The sequence below is a fragment of the Salminus brasiliensis genome, chromosome 5 (assembly GCF_030463535.1).
Source record: "Salminus brasiliensis chromosome 5, fSalBra1.hap2, whole genome shotgun sequence".
NCBI classification, from domain to species: domain Eukaryota; kingdom Metazoa; phylum Chordata; class Actinopteri; order Characiformes; family Bryconidae; genus Salminus; species Salminus brasiliensis.
In genome coordinates, this window is record NC_132882.1 from 31068301 (window position 1) to 31093323 (window position 25023).

Here is a 25023-nt window from a genome sequence, read left to right on the forward strand (position 1 = left end):
CTGGATTTTGACTGGGCCATTGCAACACTTTGATTCTTTTCTTTTTCAGATGTTGTGTTGTAGATTTGCTGCTGTGCTTGGAATCATTGTCCTGTTGCATGACCCAATTTCAAGCTGTTGGATAGATGGCCTTACATTTGATTTAAAAAGTTAAGCTCAAATTCGAACCACATTAATAATAATTCACATTAAAAATAATTCCTGGCCTACACTCCAGGATACATTGGTATGCTGAGGAGTTTGTGGTCAACTCAATGACTGCAAGGTCCTGTGGCTGCTAGAAAAGCCCACATCACGCCTCCACCACCATGCTTTACACTTGGTATGAGACGTTTGTACTGATACGCTATGTTTGGTTTTGAGAAACGTGCCGCTGAGCAGAATGGCCATTGGTCTGGAAGTGAACTTGAACTTTTTACATGCTAACTGAGGCCTGTAGAGTTTGAGATGTAGGTCTTGGGTTTGAGATGTAGGTCATTGCTGAGGTCTTTCCTCCTTGGCATTGTGTTAACACGCACCTGAATGCTCCAGACCAGCAAAGCGCCAAAACATCTGCGTTTATAGAGGCGGACACACTTGCTGATAATCAGTTAATGAGGGGCATTTAATTTGCAGCACCTCCAGCTGCTACTCGTCCTCTTAATTCCTGTAGAATCAGTAAGGGTGTAATTTATATTTTATAAGCTGCCTCTGCATTTTGGTCTATTTTTGTTCATAAATAACAATGCAGTGCAATTTGTGTTTTTGTTAGTCTAAAGTTATATTTGCCTAATGTTTTTTTTTTATTATTATTATTATTATGTGCCGATATGTAAAACCATAGACTTCAAAGAGGGTGTGCTTTGTTTCTCACATGGCTGTACATACTCTGGATTTTGAAATCAGTGCTTCAGCTTAATATGAGGCACTTGGTACTGTACTGCAGGCCATATGTAGAACTCAGTCAAGCCAGTCAAATGCTGACTTTCATAAATGATAACACAAAATATAACCGCCTCTGATGCATTGACTCCAGTCAGCATTCCAGACCTCAAAAATCAGTCCTCAGGTTTCCTGGGTTTAACTAAATTAAAGAGAGAGCAAGTGGGCAAGCTCGCAGACGTTGATAGTGCTTCATCTACAGGCTCACAAATGACCTGACATTTTCCACCTTTGTTCCTTTTTGGCACATAAATCCTCAGGGCTGTGATCTAAAAGCACGGTTATGCATTTATACTTTTGCACAAGCGTCTCTTCTTCAGTACATGAGCTTTTCTAGAACATGGGCTGTAAGCTGAGTTTTTCACTGACCTGCTACATATGGTCTCACTGTGTCCTATTTCGAATAAGATTACCATGGAGACCATGCCAGCACGCTCGGCCGGCCCACTTCTTTGGCCATGTCTGTGTGTTTGCGCGTGTGTTTTGGGTCACGGCTCAGGTTTGTGGCCTTATGGGAGATGTGTTCGTGTGTCTGTGGGAGGGAGAGAGGTGTCGTCTGTGTGTGTGTGTGGGGGGGGGGGGGGGGGGGGGTATTATTGGCTTGATGACTGCTGGCATATTGTTGTTGCCAAGAGATTAAAGTGAATTAGCAGATTATCACTCAAAAGACAATCTGTACAATTCCACCAGACCTCTCTCTCTGTGTCTGCCACCTTCCTATCGCCGTCTGCCTATCTCTCTCATATACAGAGGTTTCTCAGTATAATCAGGGCCTTTTTTTTAAACTGTAATGTCCTTAAATAAACAAAACATCCAAGTCAAACAGTGTTTGTTTTATTCAGGAATATAAATATTGATTAAAAATGGGCAGAAGTGGGTCAAGTGTTACTTAACTACTTAATCAGAGTAACCTTCATTTACAGGCATATTTGGCGTGCTGTAGCAGCACTCCCAGCTGAATTTGAAGAAGTCATAGTCAGTGTGGTTTTCTTCTACTGAAATTGTCGCAGTGGTGGGACTTCCAAATTACAGCTTCAAAATCAAGTCGATGCTCCACTGACTGTGATGGGGAGGATGGCGTCTCTGTCATTGCACTACCCAGGGCTCAGCATGCTGCTAACTGCACTGCAGGACTTTGGTGGAGCTGCACGAGGCCTATCAATAGAACTGCACTAAGCTTCCAAACCAGCCATAGTTGTGTAAAATCCTGTGACTTTACTCTACAATGTCAGTCCACATGCTTCTTTCACTTCAGGCCTCGGTTCTGGATCTCTCAACTTGTCCAAAATTACCCATGTGTAATGCTTGCCAGTCAAAAGGAGCTCTAAACACGACTTGTTGCTTTGCAGTGCATTACAGTAAATTACACATCCCGACTGTAGGGGGAGCCCAGTAGCAAAACCTGACATTCTCGCATAATGCTGCTTTCTCTGACGCTGACTCTCTTTGGTCACATGTGGTTACTTTTGCAGTTTCAGGGGCTGTACTGTTTTCCTGTTTCAGTTCTAAACATACACTAAGTGGTAGGTAGGCCTCACCCCTAACACATTTTCTGTGTGACCTCTAAGCCAAGAATAACTCTACTTCATTCTGCTTAAATTGTACTTCCATAACTCAGCAGAGGTCTTTGCCACTTAGTTTAAAACAGGTTGTAAAGTGTCATTTCTTACCCCTTTTTGCATTAGTTAGACGTGAGCTTTGCTTATTTCATAAGGGACATTGCAACTCCCCACCAGCTTGGGAAGACTTGCGACAGTTCCACAGATTGTTTTATGACATGTTTTGCAGCAGGAACATGTATTCTGTATGAGCATGTATGTATTGAGCATGTATTCTCAGTCTACCATGAATGGGTGCATGGAGGAGAAGGGGCTAGACCCTGTCCTGTTTTTACTCTAATCTTGAGATGCTGGTACCATCCTTAAAAAACCTTTATCAATCAAGATGATCATCTTTGTACTTTCTTATGGCTGCAAAATTTTTTGCAGCCATAAGAAAGTTTTTTTTTCAACTTCTTGTTCTTACTTTACTGTGTAATGTACTTAGAATTCTGAATTAACAAGGTTGTCAATAACTATGTTTACTGTAAGGAAGCAGATACAACTTTAAAAACAATTTTAAAAATGCTCAAAAATAATGAAATGTCCACAAAAAAGAACTTTAAATAAAATATTTTTCTATTTTCAGGAAGGATAGTTTAGTGTGTGTGTGTGTGTGTGTGTGTGTGTGTGTGTGTGTGTGTGTGTTTGGAGGGAGCTTGAGGCCTAGCTAAATATAGTCAACTATATATATAGTGTCGCGTTAACGCTGTACCTTTTATTTATTTATTTATTTATAAATTTATAAATCCCCCCCCCCCACACACACACAAAAGAACAGTATATTAAAATAACTCAAAAGTGTTCTCTTAAGTTTCTCTTATCGGAATATTGTTAGGATCAGGATTTGCACATTTATGAAAAAAGTGCTTGTTTACTAATAACGTTCTCAGTTTGTTTTGTTATTTAAAAGTTTTTTGTATTTTTATGGCAGGTTCTCAGATTTGCACGGCCATGCCTTGGCCTCCGTGATTGGTGGAGAGGAGGAGCACTTTGAAGACTTTGGGGAGAGTAACTCTGACCTGCTGCTGGCCAATCAGGAGGAGGGGAGGGCGGCCCCTGAGGGGGAGGGAGACCCAGAACCACACCCACACCCTGGGAGCCCAATGCATCGCCCGCAGATGCTCCTGTCACCCAGGTATGCACAAACATTTGCACAAGCGTAGGCACAGTACATGTACAAACGACGGCACAAACATGTCTGAGAAACATCTATAAAGGCTCATAGTCACACTCCCATATCTCACATATACAGCGTACGCTACTGTAACACAGGGAGCGTGAGGGAGTGCATCAGCATGTTATGTGCAGCAGATGTTAAAATAGAGTATGGTGAGTTTACATAAAGTGCTCATGTACTAATATAACCACATGACCAGAAATAGCACATTAAATCTGTGTGTGTGTACCTTAGCGTAGCTACTTACACACTGCCAATGAGTTATAATCCTATTCAGATATAGAGTGTCTATTTTTAAGGGCACAAATCAAGGAGTGCTGCTTATGAGAACAGGTGCTGTGGGATAGGGGGATGAGGGGGGCTGACTTTACAGTTGCGCCATAGTAGTGAAGGACAAAGTACAAATCTTTGTACTTTCCTGATACACCTTGATTCTTGTGTCTAGTGATTTATCAGAGTTCAGTAACACTGAGATAAATAACTGATCAGCACAGTGATCTATCAGTCTACTCATGCTTTAGTAGAGCTCAGTAAAACTGAGATAAATAACTGATCAGCACAGTGATTTATCAGTCTACTCAGGCTTTAGTAGAGCTCAGTAAAACTGAGATAAATAACTGATCAGCACAGTGATTTATCAGTCTACTCAGACTTTAGTAGAGCTCAGTAACACAGATAAATAACTAATAAGCACAGTGATCTATCAGTCTACTCAGGCTTTAGTAGAGCTCAGTAACACTGAGATAAATAACTGATCAGCACAGTGATTTATCAGTCTACTCAGGCTTTAGTAGAGTTCAGTAACACTGAGATAAATAACTGATCAGCACAGTGATTTATCAGTCTACTTAGACTTTAGTAGAGTTCAGTAACACTGAGATAAATAACTGATCAGCACAGTGATTTATCAGTCTACTCAGACTTTAGTAGAGCTCAGTAACACTGAGATAAATAACTGATCAGCACAGTGATTTATCAGTCTATGCAGACTTTAGCAGAGTTCAGTAACACTAAGATAAATAACTTATATACTTAGAATTTATAACAAGCCAACAGAGGTGAACTCAGGAGAGGAGGCTCTCTGTGTTGGTGTGAGGTTGTTAGGATGTCGGTGCTTTAGCTAATGACAGATTCAACCTCCAGTCTGATCCTTCTCTGATGGTCATGATGTGAATTTTCTCTTCCTTCCCTCTCTCCATCACTCTCTCACTTACTCACTCACCTGGATATGCTTTTCTCCCTCACTCTTCCTCTCCTTTCTCTCACCACTCATCTACCTTACTCCTCCTCTCACAATCTTCTGTTCTCTTTTATTCTCTATTCTCATCCTTCTTTCACTTTTCTTCGGACTCGTTCTCCTCTGTTCTCTCTTGCTCTCTTCTTCCTCCCTCTCATCACCTCTTCTCTTTTCCTTTCTTTGCAATTCTTCTCATCTGCCCTTCTCTTCCGTTCTCTCCTCCTCTTCCTCTATCCCTCATATATTCTCTTCTCTTCCTTTTCCTTTTCTTTTCCCTCCTCTCTGTCCTCAGCTCTGGTCCTTTCCCCACTAGTTTCCAGAGTTTTCTGCAGTCTGAATCTCTGGAGTTCTTCTGCACTCACTGTCACAAACAGATCAGCCGTCTTGAGGATCTGTCCACTCGACTGCACTTACTAGAAATGAATAGGTAACACACTCTCCCAGATGAACGTGTGTGTGTGTGTGTGTGTGTGTGTGTGCCCGCCCGCACTTCTTTTACCACCCACTGCTCTCACGCTGTTCTCACTGCCTGCGTGTGTTTGTTGGCTCTGTGCTTTTGCAGTTGTGGTTAGTGTGTGTATTGCTGTGGATGTGTTTGGATTGTTTGTATTTTCTCCCTGGTGTTTCAGTGTTTCTCCTCAAAACATTTGAGTTTGTTTTTGTGACAACATTGGAGTTTCTAAAATTTCCACAGGCTTGCACCCAGTTCTAGGTTCAAACCAACCTTTTACAATCACAAGAACCAAAAGCAGTTAGGTAGCAGAACTATGAATAATTAACGTTTAGTCTAATATGTAGTTTTAATATTAAACTGTCATCATCTTTAATAGTCTGGTAATGGCTGTTCTAGCTTCATTAACCTGTGAGTGGGAGAGAAGGGTATCATTTTACTTGGAGGGTCCATAATAGATGCCTTGTAGATGCTCAACTGACATTTAACTAACATTTCAACTGAATATCAGTTCATTTTAACTGAACCCTAAGTTGAATGTAAATGACTATATTAATCGAATGGAAACCTACACCTAACTTTAACCTCAACGCTTAATCCTAACTACAACCCTAACCTTAACCTTACCCCTGAATCACCTTACCCTTAGGCACCTTACGCTTAATCCTAACTCCAGCCCTAACCTTAACCTTACACTTGAATCAACCCTAGCCATAACGTTAGAGGGGTATGCTTAAGGTTAGGTGCAGGGTTACATTCAATAGACAGTCATTTACATTCAGCGTAGGGTTCAGTTGCATTTCATAAATATTTATTTGAATGTCAGGTGAACATCTATGAGGCATCTACAATTTACCATCCAAATAAAGTGATACAGCAAGTCCTACTGACCACAAAAATACATCATAATTCAATATTTAAAGATATCATAATTCAAATGATTAAAGAGGAGTTAAGTAGTCCCAGCTCAGATAGACTGTCTATTCAGAATATTGTGTGATTGCAGTAGCAGAACATTACGTTATTACTAGTATATAGTAATATACTAGAAATATACTAGAAATTACTTTTCTAAAAATCAAATTTTATGGTCCAAGGGTCGTTTTAGTGCCACATCACATCATTTCACTAAAACATGAATGAATAAAATTAAAAAATAAGTAACATAAGAAAATGTTTTCAAGGAAAAAAGATTATTTTGTGAGATCAAAGTTTCTAGATTATGGGGCAAACTTGTACAGGTGAGTATGGTTAGGCACAGTACTAAAGTGTGTGTGTGTGTGTGGGGGTGTGTCAGTTTTCATCAGTACACATGATATTGCATGTTTAAGAAAAAAATAAATGATGGCTGCTTTTCATAATATCTTCAAGGTAGCCTCAAGCTTTTCATGTCAGGTTTACATTTGGTTAGAAGCCGATTGCCGCTTCCATACATTGGTCATAAAATGTGATGATCTGACGAGTGCATTGGCATATTTATCACCCTGGCAGGTTTTGATTGGTTAGATGGTAGATGGCTCTAATCACCAGATTACATAAAACCCTGTTGTAAGATGCATGGTGCTAAAGATTGGCTCGTTATACAGTACCAGGGTTGATAGACTTAACAGTGTCATTACCTTTAACCCTTAGAAGTCTAGAACCACTGCCGTAGTGATTTTTTTGTTATTTATGCTTTACATAATTACATAAAATAACTTAACATTGCAAGTGACATAATTATATAGATGCAGATTGTGTGTTTTTTGTTTGTTTGTTTGTTTTTTACATTCTACGTTGCTTATTTTGCTCTCAAAAAATGACTAAACAGCAAAAGCAGGACTGTACGCAAAACAGTAACTTTCCTGGACGGTAGAGACCGATACTCCAACAAAAGCAGCACACACTCCTGCTGCGTTCATGTCTGTTTGGTCATATATTATATGAATAAACAAATATTAGCATATTACTTTATTGTGTTATAAAATGACAACATGGTTTTGTTATTGCCGGTGATAAGGGTGACTTCTGAGAGTTACAGTGAAACCAGATAAGATGCAGTGAACCGATGACGTAAATGGAATAACACGGGAGCTAGTCACGCACCCCGTGTGAGCTCCAGGCCGAGGACGCCCAACCTTTATGTGACCCAACATTTATTCTGGCCTGTGGGGCGGCGTGTAGTCAGCTGGACGAAGCTTTAATCATGCACAATTGTTCTTATGATTTAGATAAGACTTAACACCTCACTGGCTTCGATCAGTCCTGAAAACAGCATCTAAGCTCAAGGGGAAAGTCCTTTTCCCCTTAACTACAGTCCAGTCATGTTCCAGTAAGCAGTGTGTAATGACCCTTCATTTGGCCATGAGTGTTCTGCTAAAGAGCTGACCAATCAAAACTGCCCTTTCCCTTTGGACATTCTTCCTTCCCTAGTTCACGGGTTAGGGGGATGGGGGGTGACCCCTTTCCCTTTTCTCCATCCGTTTCTCTTCCTGACGTCTTTTTCCTGTTGTCTGTTTTTCTCCATCTCTTCTCACCCTCTCTCACTCTCTCGATCTCTTAGCTCCAGCAAGAGGCTCTCCAGTAAGAAGGCAGCAAGGTAAGCATAGTGACTTCTGGGAATTGTGCATGGGGGTTGGTGTGTATTCTGTTTGTTTATTGATGGTGTGGCTGTCACAGTATCTGTCTGTGTAAACAGTCTGTCTGCTTTCGGGTGTAGTAGCAGGTACTGCGTAGCTGGCGTGTAAGTGATTTTGTGTTCGTATGTGTGTTTCCAGGCATTTGCTACAGTCTGGTGGGCTGGATGGCATGAGTGATTTGAGCCGTGACATCCTGGACCTCGCCGACAGTGACATCACCGATAAGGTACAAACTTGCTGCATCAGGACTACTGATAAATTTATATACGCCATAAAAGTTCTCCATTTTACAGCTTTAAAGGTTTTATAGCTCTGTATCTAAGACACAGCTGCACCTCTGTGTGTGTCCAATGTGCATGGGTGTGTGTGCTCGGCTGTGTGTTCACGCCATGTAAAAGTGAGCTAGTTTGTTATTGGTACTGTGAAATCATCACGTTCTTCATTCGTGTTCCTTGCCCAGTTTCTAATCTTGACTGTGTGTGTGTGTGGATTGCAGGTGCTGCTGCTGGAGCGGCGCGTGTGTGAGCTGGAGAAGGATTCAGTAGCAAGTGAGGAACAGCATGCACGCCTGCGGCAGGAGAATCTTACGCTGGTGCACCGTGCAAACGCACTGGAGGAGCAGCTCAAGGAGCAGGAGCTCCGAGCTGATGAGAACCTGCAAACACTCGCCCGGAGACACCGAGACACGCTCAGCAAACTGCAGCGCGAGAGAGACCTGGAGATAGAGAACCTGCAGGCCAGGTGTGTGTATGGGTGTGTTCATGACATAATGAGGCTGCTTCATGTCTTACTCTGCTGCCACCTTGTGGTGAGAAGAAAATGTGATGTTTTTTGAAGAGGGCCTTACATGTTTCCTACATTTAACTAATCAACCAGTTTTGCTAATAAGCCATTAAAACAAGAACAGAATAATTCCAAGGGTTCAAAAAAAAAGTATGTGTGTGTGTGTGTGTGTGTGTGTGTGCAGGCTGCATCAGTTAGATGAAGAGAACAGCGAGTTGAGGTCATGTGTGCCCTGCCTGAGAGCTAACATTGAAAGACTGGAAGAGGTAAGGAAAACAAACAAACACATGCACTTAAATAAACTAGTTTTCGTTTGGTGTTTTTTGTGTCACCTGTTTTTTTTGTTGCAGTGGTCATGTAAATGACTAGCTTAGACAGCATACTTATTCAAGAGATATTATACATGATGTGCTGTTTTGAGATGTGAAGCACCTTGTAGACCTCGCTTTTAGCTCACTCTCTCTCTCTCACATTTAACAAGACTGCCCACAAGGGGGCGCTGTTAGTACTGGTATAGCTTTCAGTGCACTTCAGTGTTGTTGTTCATTAATATGTTTGCAATTTGAAATTTAGCAGCCAGTAGCAGTTACGCAATACAGGGCAGTAATACAATTCAATAATAAAGGTGGTACCGTATATAAAAGATGTAGCCCAGGCACAGCAAAATAATATTAACTATAGATGATGGCATTAACCTATATACTTATATATCATCTGCATACACATATTACACCACAAAAATTAGCAGACCAGCCTAAAAAGAAATAAGCAAAACAGCAATACAATTAAAATTGTCATCTCTCTCTCTCTCTCTCTCTCTCTCTCTCTCTCTCTCTCTCTCTCTCTCTCTCTCTCTCTGTCTCTCTGTGCAGGAGAAGAGGAAGCTACAGGATGAGGTGGAGGATGTGAGTGACAGGTTGAATGAAGAATCAGAGTCTCGCCGGAAAATGTCAGATAAGCTAAGTCATGAGCGCCATAGCAACCACAAGGAGAAAGAAAACACGCAGGAGGTAGGGGTCAAGGGGGTCAAACCTAAGATGACCTTTGTGTTTGTGCTTGGATAGGTAGAATGTATAGACATATCAGTTAAACCCTCTTATTTTTTCTTTCTCTCTCTTTCTGTCTCTCTCAACCTATAGCTGATTGAGGATTTACGGAAGCAGCTGGAGCACCTGCAGCTTTTCAAGTTGGAGACAGAGGCTCGACGTGGGCGCTTACCTGGTGCTGGCCTGCAAGAGTACAACACACACATGAGAGAAAACGAGCTGGAGCAAGAGATACGCAGACTCAAACAGGTACTCCTACATCAGGAACGCCTCAATGAGTGAAATTCTGAAGTTCTTCCCCTGACGTCCACTTATGACATTTGTGGTTTATAGACAGGCAAGCCTAGTTTTGCCTGACCGCCTCTTACTGCATAGAATCGTCAATGTCATTTCATCAGTGTGGCGTTTGGGACTGTAATATCTGCTCTTTAGTTTCAAAAAGGTTCTGTGGCATAATATGATCTCTTATGTTTCGTCTACCGTTTCATGTGACCCTGCCTGGTAAAGGATACAAGTCATGCCCTCAGAGCCTTAAGATGTAGATCAGATATTTACTAGTTTTAGATGTAAAGGGCCCAGCACCTCATGAACATGGTTTGTGACTAACGCCACGGTAGGAGTGCTGGTTGTGGGCAGTGTGCTACATACTAGTCTACATAATATTGCTACAGAGTGTAGCAGTATGCCCCTTAATGCCGCACCACTTCCCTTTACAATAATATTTCATGCAAAGAGACCCAACTTCAGCTTGTTTAAGATTACATCTCCTCTTAGCAGCACATATACTTCTTTAACTGTCATTCAGTCACCCAGCCAGTCACTCAACCAGTCAGTAAGCTTATCACCTTATGCCTTAAAACTGAACATTCAAAAAGCAGTCTGGACTGAAACACGCCTTCTAACTGAGTAGGTGGGGCTAGACTACTGTAGGCTGAATAGGTGGTATATATGTAAATACAGTGAGGAAAATAAGTATTTGAACACCCTGCGACTTTGCAAGTTCTCACACTTAGAAATCATGGAGGGGTCTGAAATTTTCATCTTGGGTGCATGTCCACTGTGAGAGACATAATCTAAAAAAAAATCCAGAAATCACAATGTATGATTTTTTAATAATTTATTTGTGTTACTGCTGCAAATAAGTATTTGAACACCTGCCAATCAGCAAAAATTCTGGCCCTCAAAGACCTGTTAGTCCGCCTCTAAAAAGTCCACCTCCACTCCACTTGTTATTCTAAATTAGAAGCACCTGTTTGAGGTCGTTAGCTGCATACAGACACCTGTCCACCCCACACAATCAGTAAGACTCCAACTACTAACATGGCTAAGACCAAAGAGCTGTCCAAAGACACCAGAGACAAAATTGTAGACCTCCACAAGGCTGGAAAGGGCTATGGGGCAATTGCCAAGCAGAAAAAAGGTGAAAAAAGATCAACTGTTGGGGCAATTATTAGAAAATGGAAGAAGCTAAACATGACTGTCAATCTCCCTCGGACTGGGGCTCTATGCAAGATCTCACCTCGTGGCGGATCAATGATCCCAAGAAAGGTGAGGAATCAGCCCAGAACTACACAGGAGGAGCTGGTCAATGACCTGAAGAGAGCTGGCACCACTGTTTCCAAGGTTACTGTGGGTAATACACTAAGACGTCATAGTTTAAAGTCATACATGACACAGAAGGTTCTCCTGCTTAAGTCAGCACACGTCCAGGCCCGTCTTAAGTTTGCCCATGACCATTTGGATGATCCAGAGGAGTCATGGGAGAAAGTTCTGTGATCAGATGAGACCAAAATAGAACTTTTTAATTAATTTAATTAATTCCACTCGCCGTGTTTGGAGGACGAAGAATGATGAGTACCATCCCAAAAACATCATCCCTACTGTGAAGCATGGGGGTGGAAGCATCATGTTTTGGGGGTGTTTTTCTGCACATGGGACAGGACAACTGCACTGTAATAAGGAGAGGATGACCGGGGCCATGTATTGCGAGATTTTGGGGAACAACCTCCTTCCCTCAGTTAGAGCACTGAAGATGGGTCGTGGCTGGGTCTTTCAACATGACAATGACCCAAAGCACACAGCCAGGATAACCATGGAGTGGGTCCGTAAGAAGCATATCAAGGTTCTGGAGTGGCCTAGCCAGTCTCCAGACCTAAAACCTATAAAAAAAACTTTGGAGGGAGCTCAAACTCTGTTTCTCAGCGACAGCCCAGAAACCTGGCTGATCTGGAGAAGATCTGTGTGGAGGAATGGGCCAAAATCCCTGCTGCAGTGTGTGCAAACCTGGTGAAAAACTACAGGAAACGTTTGACCTCTGTAATTGCAAACAAAGGCTACTGTACCAAATATTAACATTGATTTTCAAATACTTATTTGCAGTAGTAACACACAAATAAATTATTAAAAAATCATACATTGTGATTTCCGGATATTTTTTTTAGATTATGTCTCTCACAGTGGACATGCACCTAAGATGAAAATTTCAGACCCCTCCATGATTTCTAAGTGGGAGAACTTGCAAAGTCGCAGGGTGTTCAAATACTTATTTTCCTCACTGTATGTTGCTCACTCTGAGTTCATTCTGAGTGGGCTGCTTTTTCAATTTAGCTTTCATTATTTCATGATTATAATTTTTTCTGGCAGCCAGATTGGCTGAGTGCCTTTTTTTGGCCAGTTTTCCTTTACTTGCGGAGCTTAATAAAATCATTAAAATGCTCTATACTACAGAAAGATGCTAAACAATTAGATTTTCTGTGGTCCTGTGCCTTTAAATAAAAATAATGGTCACAAGTAGGGATGTTCCGATCTAGTAACTAGGGTTCGGGAGCCGATCCATGCATTTTTAGTGGGTCGGATATTTGCTTTTAAGGTTCCAAACCACTTTCTTAGGTTTGCTGTAGCAGGGTGCCATCTGGGGTCATCAGGTGCCATTAATAGACATGATCCTCAGCTGCTGCAGGCGAACTTGTCATTTTTTGGAAAGCTACCCCAGAGAGAGAGTTCATCTGGGACCTTATTCCGGTGAGGAAAACTAAACAGAGCTTTATTTGAACTGATGAGTGCAGCGATGTTAACAGTCAGCAGCTACCTCTGCATCCCTCCTTAAAAAGTGCCGCAGCTCCATTGAGTCCATTTCAACTGCTGCATTATTTAAGGTGGAACAGAAAGTTCAGGGAGGAGGGAAACTTTACCTTAGCGTTAGCTCAGAGCCTCGCTGCAAATGAGAGAGCAGCAGGTAGAGCAGAGTGTGTTAGCTGCTCTATTTTTGTCTGCGCTGCCAAAAACACCCAGTTTGTTGTAGTTCTGCAACGACACATATTTTATCCCACTTGATCCATTTGGGAAGATCTAACATTCCTCTTGTCCCGTCTGTACTCCTGAATTCCGCCTGGTTAGAAACCAGACTATGGTGGAAATGCCACGCGCCACGAGAGAACCACGCTCCTTTCTTTGGTTCTAAACTGCACATTCAGAACCGAGGAGGAGGCTAATGCTAACACACACACTCTAAGTCAGAATTGTAAAGGAACTGGGAGCTGAATGGTCAGATGGGTCAGTCAGACTGGACTGTAAGATATTAAACACTATAGAGTTTAAAACAGTTTGTAGATCAGATTAGAATTTGGTCTGATTACAGGCTGGTACTAAAAAAAGTGATTTTACTGCTATTTACTAATGTGGATTAGCACAGCTTACCTAAATTGTGGGGCTGCATTATTTACAGAAACACAAAGATTGGATCGGTATAGGCCGATAGTCAGCATTAAGAGACCCGGATCAGATCGGGGGCAAAAAACTTTAATCCGGACGTCGCAAGACTAATATGCAAGCTTACTTGAATCTCCCTCTCTCCCCTTTTTTTTCGTTCTTTTTCTTTCTATCTTTTTCTTTCTCAGGATAACCGCAGTTTGAAGGAGCAGAATGATGAGTTGAATGGTCAGATTATTAATCTCAGTATTCAGGGAGCCAAAAGCCTCTTCACTGAGTCCCTATCTGAGTCCCTGGCATCTGAGATCAACAACGTCTCTCGTGCAGAGGTCAGTACCGTGCACAATTCACGTAACTGATTCATTATTAGTAATGGAACATAGTCTTGACTCCTAAAGACACAGCTTGTCAATATGCGCTTCTATAATCAATGTACTGCTTACAGTATTTGTTTGTCCTGTGTTTGTGTGTGTGTGTGCATGCATGCAGCTGATGGAGGCCATCCAGAAGCAGGAGGAAATTAACTACCGCCTGCAGGATTACATCGACCGCATCATCGTGGCCATTATGGAGTCCAACCCATCTATTCTAGAGGTCAAGTAATCGCAGTGATGACAGCCTCACCGGAACAGGCTATGCTGGATGGACACTGGACACACACACACTCACACACTACGTCTGAAAGTTGGATTTATATTTGTGTTCGACTGCTCCTCTGCTCTCTGCTACCAGACCAGATTCATCACTTCTGTTTCGGCACCATTAATGAGACCCTGAGGGATCAAATGCTGTTCTGTGAAGGACGTGTTTTGTGTGTTTGTGCGTCTGTCTGTCTGTCTGTGTGGGTGAGTGCATATGTTCTGCATGGCTGTTGGTTCCTGTGACTTCCCTGTGTTGTGGGATAGAGGGGCCCAATCCCTCCGTGTGAGAGCGTGAATGCGTTTGTGTGTGTGTATGTGTGAGACCGATTACACGTCTTCACGAAGACATGTAGACTGCACACACTCGCACATACACACACTCTTAAGTGAGAGTAGCGACGTGTATGCACGCGCACACACACACAGATACATACATTTGCTCTTAAACCCAAGTAAAAGGTAATACTAGGGATTCTTTGTGCGAAGTCTTGACAAAAAGCCAGTGTTTGTAAAAGAGATGTGTGTGACACCTTTTTGGTTCTTCTGCGGCATCGCTCAAAGAACCCCTTGTAGCACCTTTTATTTTTAAGAGTAGCTCATAAACATGCATGCATACACACACATGTATACATATATGTAGCTGTTATTTTGCAGTGAGTTGAATCCCATATAGCTCCATGAGTACACCCGTGTGAGGGACACTATGTGGCCTGAGGGTGGGTGACTGCACGTGTGTGCGTGTGTGCGAGCGTGCATGTGTTGTTTGTTGTCATTACGAAATGACTACTGTTGTTTGCTGACAATGTCGCGCAGCTTAAAGAATGTCCCGCGTGTTCAGGATTGTTGAGCTGTAGATTTCTGTTTATTTATTTACGATGAAGCAGAGCGCGAGGGCTCCAGGCACACGTCCGCGCTCCACAAACCACCTCAGCGCAACCAACTGGAGTGCAGCTGGTGGTGCGCTGACCGAAGAGGTGGTAATGGTGCATTATGGGAAGTGTAGTTCTGTGCCCTCGTGCTGTATTCCTGCTGAGTGAGAGAAGCCGGACGCAGTGGCCTGGATTGCACCGAGAGACTTTTTTATTTTCTGTACAAAAAAAAAAAATGTTCTCATTACTTTGGTTTGAATGAAAAATGATATATATATATAAGTATATAATCTGGAGACTGAAGAAGACGATTGCACTCCGAAAGAAGCAGTTCGGAAGGGAATTCCGGTTGCTCTCGGACAACTTGTGAGAAGCGGACAGTTTTTCCGAATTCTGCTGAAACCAGAAGAGCCATTTGTTGTAATTACTCATGAACTGATGAAGAGGTGAACAGTGCGGGAGAGATTGCTTTAAAAGTCTCATCTTTCCGTGACGCTGGAGTGGATTGGAGTGAAGCTCAAACTGACTACTAACTCTCACACACTCTCTCTCTCTCTCTCTCTCTCTCTCTCTCTCTCTCTCTCTCTCTCTCTCTCTCTCTCTCTCTCTCTCTCTCTCTCTCTCTCTCTCACACACACACACACACACACACACACACACACATGCTTCCCTTCCTTTGAATGTAAATAATGATCTGTAAAATTCTGTCCTTTCTATCTCAGTAGGTATTTTTACAGAAGCAGGGAAAGAAGATTCGGTTTAGTTTCGTCTTCCACCCTCTCATGATTTTCTCTTGGCCATGTCATGCACATGTGCGTGCATGTGTGTGTGTGGGTGTAAATCTTTCCAGCACAGCTGGGACAGACCTAGAGTTAGGCTTGGAGCTGATCTAGGACCTAGGATTAGCTTTTTGCCTTTAATATAGTAAAAGGTGAATGTGACTAGGCGGCTGAGGCCTGAGCGTGTTGCCTGAGGTGCTGTGGTGCTGACCACACTGACTAATAAGGGATGTTGCGTATTGTTCCTTTTTCAGAACTCTGCTTGGCTCATTGCAGTTGGCCCTCCCCAACCCTAAGAAGTCCATTGATCAGGGCCTGTGCTTCGGGGGTTTGGTGTACAGTCCATTCAGAGCTTTAAGAGGGATGTTTCTACAGTGCTAACACACAGACCACTTTTGTCCTGCCTCTTAGAAGCTTGAGTCTACTAACTAGCCTGTGCAGGTGCCTCATTCTTTCTTCACCCCCCCCCCCCCCCTTTCTCTCTCCCTTGTTCTCTCCATCTTTAAATTCTGCAGCAAACGCACCAGTAGCACTGACCACACACTACTATCATTAACATGTCTAACAGTGAATGCTGACCTTTAAAAAAAAAAGAAAAAAAAAAGGGAAACTATGTGTATAAAGTTTTGTGTGAATTCCCACTCAAGCCTCCTCTAATGTCCAAAGAAAGACAGAAAGAAAACAAAACAAAAAAAAAACAACATTTCACTGCTGAGCAGGAGCTCCACTCGTCACTTAGAAAACGTGAAGAATACTAATTTTAGTATATGAATAAACATTTCAGATAATCTTGTTGTAATGAAGGATTCAATTGTAAAGTGAAGTTTATTCTGATTATGAAGGAACATGTATAAATTAAGAGATCAGTATTGTCTTCTGCTGTAATTTTTTCTTTTTTTCCTTCTGGTTCTTTTGAAGATGCCCCACAAGATGTATCTCTTACTGTACAGGGGTCCTATAGATTTTCAACTGTAAAATAAAATAGACGCGAATAAATAAAATGAACATATCTCCTACACGGCCGGCCTGTTGCTCGTTTTTATGCCTTGTGCTAGCATGCAAAATCCACTCTATACACTTCTTCTTTAGGGCACATTTGAGTATCTCAAGTGCCTACCAACCCACAAACTGGGCATGCATAAGTGGCAGTGGCAGCGTTCAGTGTGAATGCTGGACTGTTGTGCGACTGACTGTACAAACTGATTCAGAATTCAGTGCTGTTCTTTAGAGAAAATAATGGATTGTTGCAATTCTGGAATCCAGGCAACAGGCGCAGAGCTCATTTTGAGTTCTGTCAAACTAAACGGGCAGTTTTTCAGTTTTAAAATAAGCAGGATGAGATCGTTTGGATCGCCGTATCAAGGAAGATTGTCCCACACATTATGGAAGACGCTGTGTCAGGCTTCTTGAACAGTTGGTTTTTGATACCCCAGTTGTTTTAAGCATCCAAATTGTTCATGCACTCAATTCAATACTATGTGGGAATACTATGTGCAATATCCCCCCCCCCCCATGTGCAATTAAGAGTCTTTTGCTGTAAATAGTATTGTTTATTGCTTTTTTAATTCTTATTTATATTGTGTATATAGTGCAAATTATTTATCTAAATTTTTGTAACTGAGTGTCTTGCTATCCCTTTCTGCTGTTACACTGGGAATTTCCCCACTGAGGGACTAATAAAGGACTATCTTGTCTTATCTTAGTTCTAGCACACTAAGATCTAGTCAACGTTGACCTATGCTGTATGAAGTATGCCAGCTGTTCTGCTTGGGTTTTTTTTTTAATAACGCTGTCTGATTCTACAGAATGGCTAATGAGAGAAGGCTCCCTCTGAAGTGCCCTAAGTAGGCTGCATATATATATTTTTTTTTAATTTGTGCTTGAAACACACCCTATATGAAATGTAGCAGGCGGGATGTCTCTACACACCCTGTACTCCCACCTTTAAGCCAAAGCTTCCACACATGAACCAGTGGTCACGTTCTGGGACGTTTATGGAAGTGTAATGATGTACCGCTCTTCGTACAGGCAGCTCATCCGATGCTTGCAATCCATGCATAAATTAATCGGAAAACCCGCTGGTTGCAACCTGAAAGGTGGGATGCTAAAATTAGGGTCAGGACAAGCCTGTCACTCTAGATGCATGACCTTATTAGAGGGGGTGAAAGCAGCCTAAGTGAGAAAGCTGCGAGAGTCTGGTGATGAGAGTGGGTTGGATGTTGCAGGTAGGGGACAGTGATTTTATTGAATTATTTTTACATAGATGGAAAAGCTGTTTTATGGGGGAAGGCATACTAGTGGTTTCATATGAGAGCGTAATATTTTGTCTAGTGTGTTTAAATATCTACTAAGAATTAATGCTGAATTCCTTCTCCTGATCAGACATGAGCTATTCCTGAACTGTTCCTGGGCTATTACAGCATCCTGTGTTGTCTCATGTCTAGCGGTGGTAAACTCCAGCTGTTTTGTTCTGTCTGATTCCAGTTCATGCAGAGGTAAGCCACTGAAGGTCATGGACAGGGTCAGTTATGCAAATATATTGGGATCCTGTATATTGTCCACTTGGGTGGACTGGGTTTATCATATGGCCTGTTGTCCCGTTCAAGGTGGTGGACAGAGACAGAGTCTAGAGGCAGCGTTTCCTGTGTGTAAAGGGCATCCTAAAAAAAGAAAGGCAGTATGTACCGCAGCACACAGACCAGGGTATTCCTCCTGAATGACATGGAGAGACTGGACAGGACTCTGTTTCGCCTGGAACAAGGTACGTCCAGCTTTAACAGTGGACCTCCATGCTAATGGCGCAGTTACCGTGAAGTTGACAACTGCTGTGTGTTGCTCTAGACTGCTTGATTTGCAGCAGATAGCACTACTAACCACAGGTTTAGCTTACACTACTTGGTCTATCTGAGTCTTACTGAAACACAAGCCTCTTACACTGGAGGTGATTTATGTGGCACGGCTTTTGCATTACCTCTGTGGATATCTTGTAAGGACCGAAATATCTCACAGATACATAATTAGCAGAAGAGCTGGCTTTGGGTTTCTTCATGTTTTGAGTCCTCTTCCAAAGTCTGAATGTGCAGCTGGTGCAGTCAGGCACTAAGCAGCCTGTATTAGGTGATTAGATGTCCTTTGCAAATGTAAATATGCTCTGACATACCAGTTGTTGTTATTTTATTTTTTAGATACATTTACCTACATTGGGCGCTTTATTAGATAAGCCTGCTATTTAGGTTCACTCTGTAGGTGGGTGTGCCTGTAAATAGGGCCACTTTTAGGTTCCATCAGTGGAGTTAAGTCTATTTTTAGCCTAGAAATATTTTGTTAGTGTCATAAAACATAAGAAAAACATTTTTAAATTCAATATGGTTGTTAAATATAATTTGTTTATGTAATTTAAGGTCAAAGTACTATTTTTTTTATGGATATATATATATATCCATATATGTGTGTGTGTGTGTGCAGGACAATTATATTATCAAACATTTTAGAAGCAGACATCCCACCCTGCAGGAAGTCATTTCAGGGAGGTTAGTTACTCCTAGACAATATACACATTCCTCCTCCTCCTTTAATGAGTTCTGGATGTTGTAAATGTTGTGGTCCACTTAAAAAAACAACAGCAACAACAAAACATTAGAAACATACAGTGTATCTATATCATATTAAATTAACATTGTATTAGTTTAGTGATTTTATCTAATCTGTAAACCAAGTATATGCGTGAGTATATGCAGAAAGTGACATTTAAAATATGTATTTATATTGTTATTATATTGTTCTATTAAAACTGCAGGGAGTTTGGCCTCATCACGAAGGACCTCAATAGAGAAGCAACAGAGTAGAACAGCTAGCCAGTTAGATTACATAATGTTAGCCATGCTTATGAAAGAATGACACCTGTTCAACATGTCTTTTACAGGCATTTAACCACCAGGGGGAATAGAACAGTGACTGTTGCAAACTCTCTTTATTAACCCCAGTTAGGCAGGGGTGCTTGGCCATAAAGCTGCCATGAAGCTGCAGGACACCAACATCGCTCAAACCACTTCAGGACGTGATCTAAGATGCATTTAGGCCGCATGCTATAGCAGTGTACAGATATCCAACTCTCAAGGACACATTCGACAACCTAAGCCCCTCTCAGTACAACAGAAAAACACCAGTAGTAATTGCAGCGCAACAGGCAACTTTGCATATCTTATCCCACACAGCAGATTTCATTCTAACTGGAGATACATTTGACTAGTGTAAATGCATGTGGCTAAAATCTTTTAAGATACAAAAAAATGACATTTCTGGGATATTGTATATACTTTGTGGGCTCCATGGAGCCACTGTCAATATGCAGGAGACTCCCAGAACGTCTAGGGGAGGTAGGATGTTTTCAGCTAAAGCTATAACCGATGCTAGTTGGCATTTCTGCTCAAAAACAGTGAAATCACATAACACTAAATGGCTATAAGTTGCAGTAAGCATGTCACGCTATGACTGTACTTGGACAGTCATAACTGCCCATATTGCAGAAATACCCACACATACAATTACTGACTGTTGCTGCACAGTTTATTAGCACCTATCCAGTCCACCCTTCAGTGGAAAGGTACCATCATAAGACCACCAGTGACGAGATGATATTTGGACGATGGGCAAGTGTCAAATTGTCAATGGCTGTTGGTACAAGATGAGCATACCTTATAAACTGGCAACTCAGAGTTGGATCACAGTGGATTTGTGATTGGACAGTGTCACAACAGTATTACTCATGCCGGTGGACTCTGTACTAAGTAATCCTTAAAACGGCGAGTCCATCATTTTCTCGTGTTTCTTTCCTATGTTGTTTTCATCATTGCAGGCTTCGAGCTCCAGTTCCGTCTGGGGCCAACCCTGCAGGGCAAGCATGTGCGTGTCCACACCAACTACCCAGCTAAGGGGAAGAAGTTCAACAGCCAGGAGTTCCACGCACTTGAGTGGATCAACCCCACCGGCAGGGAGGATGACTCGGACAAGTACTGCAGACTGGACCTTGAGATCTCGGGCTCCTATCAGTATTACTTTGGCTGTGGGTGAGTGGCTTTCTTATCACTTTCCCATAAGCTTGAAGATTAGTTGGGGAGGAGAGATCAGGGATACCGGTGTGGTTGTCTCTTTCTAAAACACCTAATTCTAAAGGCAATTTCTAGATAGATCATGTGGATGGTGAAGCTGAAGTCTTTATGATGGTAGGTCGTTAGGAGCAAGGTTTGTGAGCACTGTCTGTTCTTATTATGAACAGACAAACAGTGGAATGCTGTCAAATAATGTTTGGGTTGTTACAGAGCTATTAAAGTGATCTCTGTGTTACAATCCCGGAAACTCCCCCAGGATAAGGTGTTGATTCATTCAGCATGTTTGTCTCCTCCAACTCTACTGTTAGGGATGAGGAGAAGACAGGCAGTGGCTACATTGTGGTGGACCCCGTGCTACGTGTGGGCCATGAGAGGAAGATACTGGCGCTGGACAGCATCACGATTCAGACTTACATGGCCAAGTGCCTGGGTCCACTGGACAAATGGATAGACCGATTTAGAGTCGCCAAGGAAACTGGTGAGCATTTGAAAAGCGTACCCAGTTGATGGTGGTTATTTGTGCATCAGTATTCAGTATTCTAGGGTATAACTAGGGATGCACCCATAGATGACTGTAAATCCTGATTCCTGGTTTTACCTTTTTATTTCGCATTCAAAATAAGATTTAATGTAAATATAATATATATAATATAAACTATTTGAGTAACTGCTCATTTGAAAATTTTCAGAGCTCTGAAAAAAAATTGCAGCAATGCAGAAACACATGCAAGTATGGAGGCATAGTCATGCTAAGCTTCACCAAACAGCTAAAATGTAATGCAGAAAATACAAGTTTAGAAACTAGAAGTGCTTATTCAGCAAATTCTCATTCAGGTACACATTAAAAGCTACTAAATTTCAGTGTGTGGCCCTTAAACAAGCAAGCAGCTTATTTGTTTCAGTTCCAACTCATCTTTTGGTTTCAGAAATATCCATTTTTTTTTACAGTATTTTCTATAATCATGAGCCACAAGCTAATATGTCATCCCTGAGCTCATATATACTTATGAGAAGAGTACCCAAATGTATTTCAGGTTGTTTACTCATGAGCTTCGGGTCAAGGACAAGTCACACTGGCACAAACACGTACAACCACCAACTATCTGAGCATTAGCCTAGCTATGGCATTAGTAAAAACTGATGGTCTCTAATATTTCAATTATATTTTCCAGGCTACAATATGATCCACTTGACACCGCTGCAGAAGCTGGGCCTGTCACGCTCTGGATACTCCATTGCTGACCAGCTGGAACTGAACCCAGATTTTTCCCCTCCAGGGAAGAACTACACATGGACGGATGTGGGGAACCTGATGGAAAAGATCAAGAAAGAGTGGGGCGTGCTTTGCATCACTGACGTTGTGTACAACCATACAGGTATGAAGCCGTTATGGCTGTTCCTTGTATGGCATTTGGTTCTAGGGCTTTGTTTGGATAAACTTCAGCACATTTCCAACATGACCCACAAGGTAAAGTGTTGTCCAGCCTAGAAAAAGTTCTGCACGTTCATTTCTGATACCATTACACAGCTGGTCAGGACATGTCTTTCATGTGTGGTTTTATCACTGGCTCCAAATTTTGTGTCCGAAGAAAGTCCACATGAAGCAAAGATGATGGTGGTGTTCCTTGGGAAACTCCTGGCCATGGGGGATTTGTACCCTAAGTTAGCCTACTGTAGTTGGAGGCTACTTGTGTTGGCCATTGGCCTGGACAAATTGTGTCTGCTGGGAACAAACTCAAGTCTCTTTTGGTTAATGGATCAAGGCTGAGCTCTTTGTGTGCTCTTTTATCGGCATGCAGAAACCAAAGCTTTGCCCGTGTGGAGCAGGAGCGGAGTGTTGCAGCAGCAGCTGTCTCGGTTGCATCACACACTCGGCTTCTGGAGCTCTGTGTCATTAACTGTTCGTCTGAAGGTCAGCTTTTCCAATTCATCTCCCACAGAGGGTGATGATATCATTGAAAAAATGGTCCAAACTGTTTAAACTGGTGAACAGACTGGACAACTAGCTATCAGAATTCCACAGGCTGGCCAGACAAGCACATGAACTCTGTTCTTGCCTGTGTGACAATGGTGTGCTCTTTTGACATTTCGCTGATACAGCAGGGTGCTAAAAGTGGAGCCCAGCATTATCCATGACATTACTGTGTTTCATCTGTCCTCTCAGAGTGCTTAGAGGATATCAGGCCTTTAGTAAAGAGGCCTGAGCTTTTGTTGGGCTGTTAGAAGAAGGCCTGATATAGGCTACAGGTACATGGTTGATTAATGTCCTAGTCAACACTCCTACTTTATAAGTATTGCCCCAGGACATTAGAACAATCTCAGCCTTATATTCAGTTGAAGTTGCGCAAATAATAAATACATAAATAAATAAAACATTCATTATACCTGACCATTTCAAGTCTCTCTTTGTCCCTTAGAATTAAATAGTGAATGGGTGTAGCCAAACTGCTGAAGGCTAAAGTGTGGAGATATGTAAACGACTTGACTTTCAAAACAAGCTTAGGCGCGGAAACGTACTGCGCGAGTACGCAAATGCCAGTGGCCCCACACTCAGGGAGGCTGTCGCTATCCACTTTGCGCAAATGTAAGTTATGTTTTAGGAGGCTATAAAAATGGACAACGGTGTGAGTTTAGTAAAAGTCACAGCAACGCACCTCATGTGCCATTTCAAAATGTATTTTAAATGTATTGTGAATATTTATGTATGTAGAATTATTGTGTATTCAGTGTACAGTGTTTTCAACCATACGAAATGTGTGTTTTTTAATATTCTCTGAAACACTGGGTAGTGGTGAGTGTTACAGGTTCGTAATTCATGTGCTTCATATATTGCTTGTTGAAAAATTCCTGGTTAAAAATGACCTGTTGACAATTCATGAATTACAATAGGTAAGTGTGATTATTGCACATTTTTAATACAGTTGTAAAAGTTGGATCATCCATATAATTTATCATTTTTCTAGATTCTGTTTGATTTGACCTACTAATATACAGCTGGGAATATATGGAAATGCATTAGTGCTTGCATGTTTTGTAGCGTAATTTTAAAACGAATGTTTTCATAAATACTACGTTAACCAGAGGAAATGAATAGGTTATACAGTGCATACACAAACTATAACACTACAATACATAACATGCACACTGGATTTTAATATTTTTACTAGTTTTAACCTGGTAACATACATACAGTGACCATAAAGTGACACGTGCTGTCCAAATTGGGTAGTATTGTAAAACATCACATGAACACCCAAAGGTTTGCACATGAGCTGTTCAAAAATCACTTTGTATATTTCTAGATTTGTATTTTTCTATTTTGGCCATTTCTCTGATTGACTGTAGAAATTATGCCCCACATAACGGGGAGTCAGGTTTCCAGAATTCATTCTGGAATGTGTGCAAACACTGTGAAGCCTGGTAGGAGAATGAATGGGGTCTTATGTTGCCTCTCTGCTATGAGTTCATGGTGTTCGACTGGAGAATAGTGCTACAATTGTACAGAGGCCTCCCGGACTTTGCCATGAAATATAAAAGTTTCTGAACTAAAGAAGATTGTTTTTAATTAATTTAATAACTAAATATTAATACAATATTAATATCATATATCCATTTACTTTCATGTTGGATGGGTTGTGAATTGGCTATAACATTACTGCTGGAAATTGCAGTTCTAAGAAAGCAAGGACCAATTATATTGTTATTTTCCTCTACCTCCATTATCTTTTAATTTTTCTTTTCCTACCAGATTTTTCTTTTTTTGCCAGAACTCCTCCATCTCCAGATTGCCCAGCTTTTTAATTGGATGTTTTTTGTATAGCAGCAGGTTTTTGGGGGAATTTTTGGGTGAAGAGGTTTATACGTCCTAATGTCATGATACACTAATAAATAAACAAGTAACACCCAACCAACCAACATGGGGTACCACAGAAACCACCTGGCCACACCTGAGCAACCACCTGGGATACTACAGGAACTGCCTAGCAACACCCTAGTAACCACTTAGCAATATCGTAGTATCAGCCTTGCAACACTATAACACTAGCAGCTACTTAAAATCGCCATTGCAACCACCTAGAAACCA

General features: G+C 41.7%; 2 protein-coding genes across 4 annotated transcripts in view; both read left to right on the top strand.

Annotated features, from left to right (window-relative positions):
• The window catches only part of rab11fip3 (RAB11 family interacting protein 3 (class II)), a 54932-nt gene extending 38085 nt beyond the window's left edge, over nt 1-16847 (top strand). For 2 of the 3 annotated variants that reach the window (XM_072680167.1, XM_072680169.1), the window contains 10 exons: nt 3454-3657; nt 5229-5363; nt 7930-7965; nt 8144-8231; nt 8502-8746; nt 8973-9054; nt 9661-9798; nt 9928-10083; nt 13731-13871; nt 14032-16847. In XM_072680167.1, coding sequence (XP_072536268.1) covers nt 3454-3657; nt 5229-5363; nt 7930-7965; nt 8144-8231; nt 8502-8746; nt 8973-9054; nt 9661-9798; nt 9928-10083; nt 13731-13871; nt 14032-14145 — 1339 coding nt within the window. In that variant the 3' untranslated portion in view covers nt 14146-16847. The remainder of the gene's footprint in view (nt 1-3453; nt 3658-5228; nt 5364-7929; nt 7966-8143; nt 8232-8501; nt 8747-8972; nt 9055-9660; nt 9799-9927; nt 10084-13730; nt 13872-14031) is intronic. The other variant, XM_072680168.1, reaches the window with a different exon arrangement.
• A 1663-nt stretch (nt 16848-18510) lies between these two features.
• The window catches only part of LOC140555658 (glycogen debranching enzyme-like), a 28142-nt gene continuing 21629 nt past the window's right edge, over nt 18511-25023 (top strand). Inside the window, exons 1-4 of the mRNA XM_072678956.1 lie at nt 18511-18592; nt 20687-20897; nt 21248-21417; nt 22112-22315. Coding sequence (XP_072535057.1) covers nt 18511-18592; nt 20687-20897; nt 21248-21417; nt 22112-22315 — 667 coding nt within the window. The remainder of the gene's footprint in view (nt 18593-20686; nt 20898-21247; nt 21418-22111; nt 22316-25023) is intronic.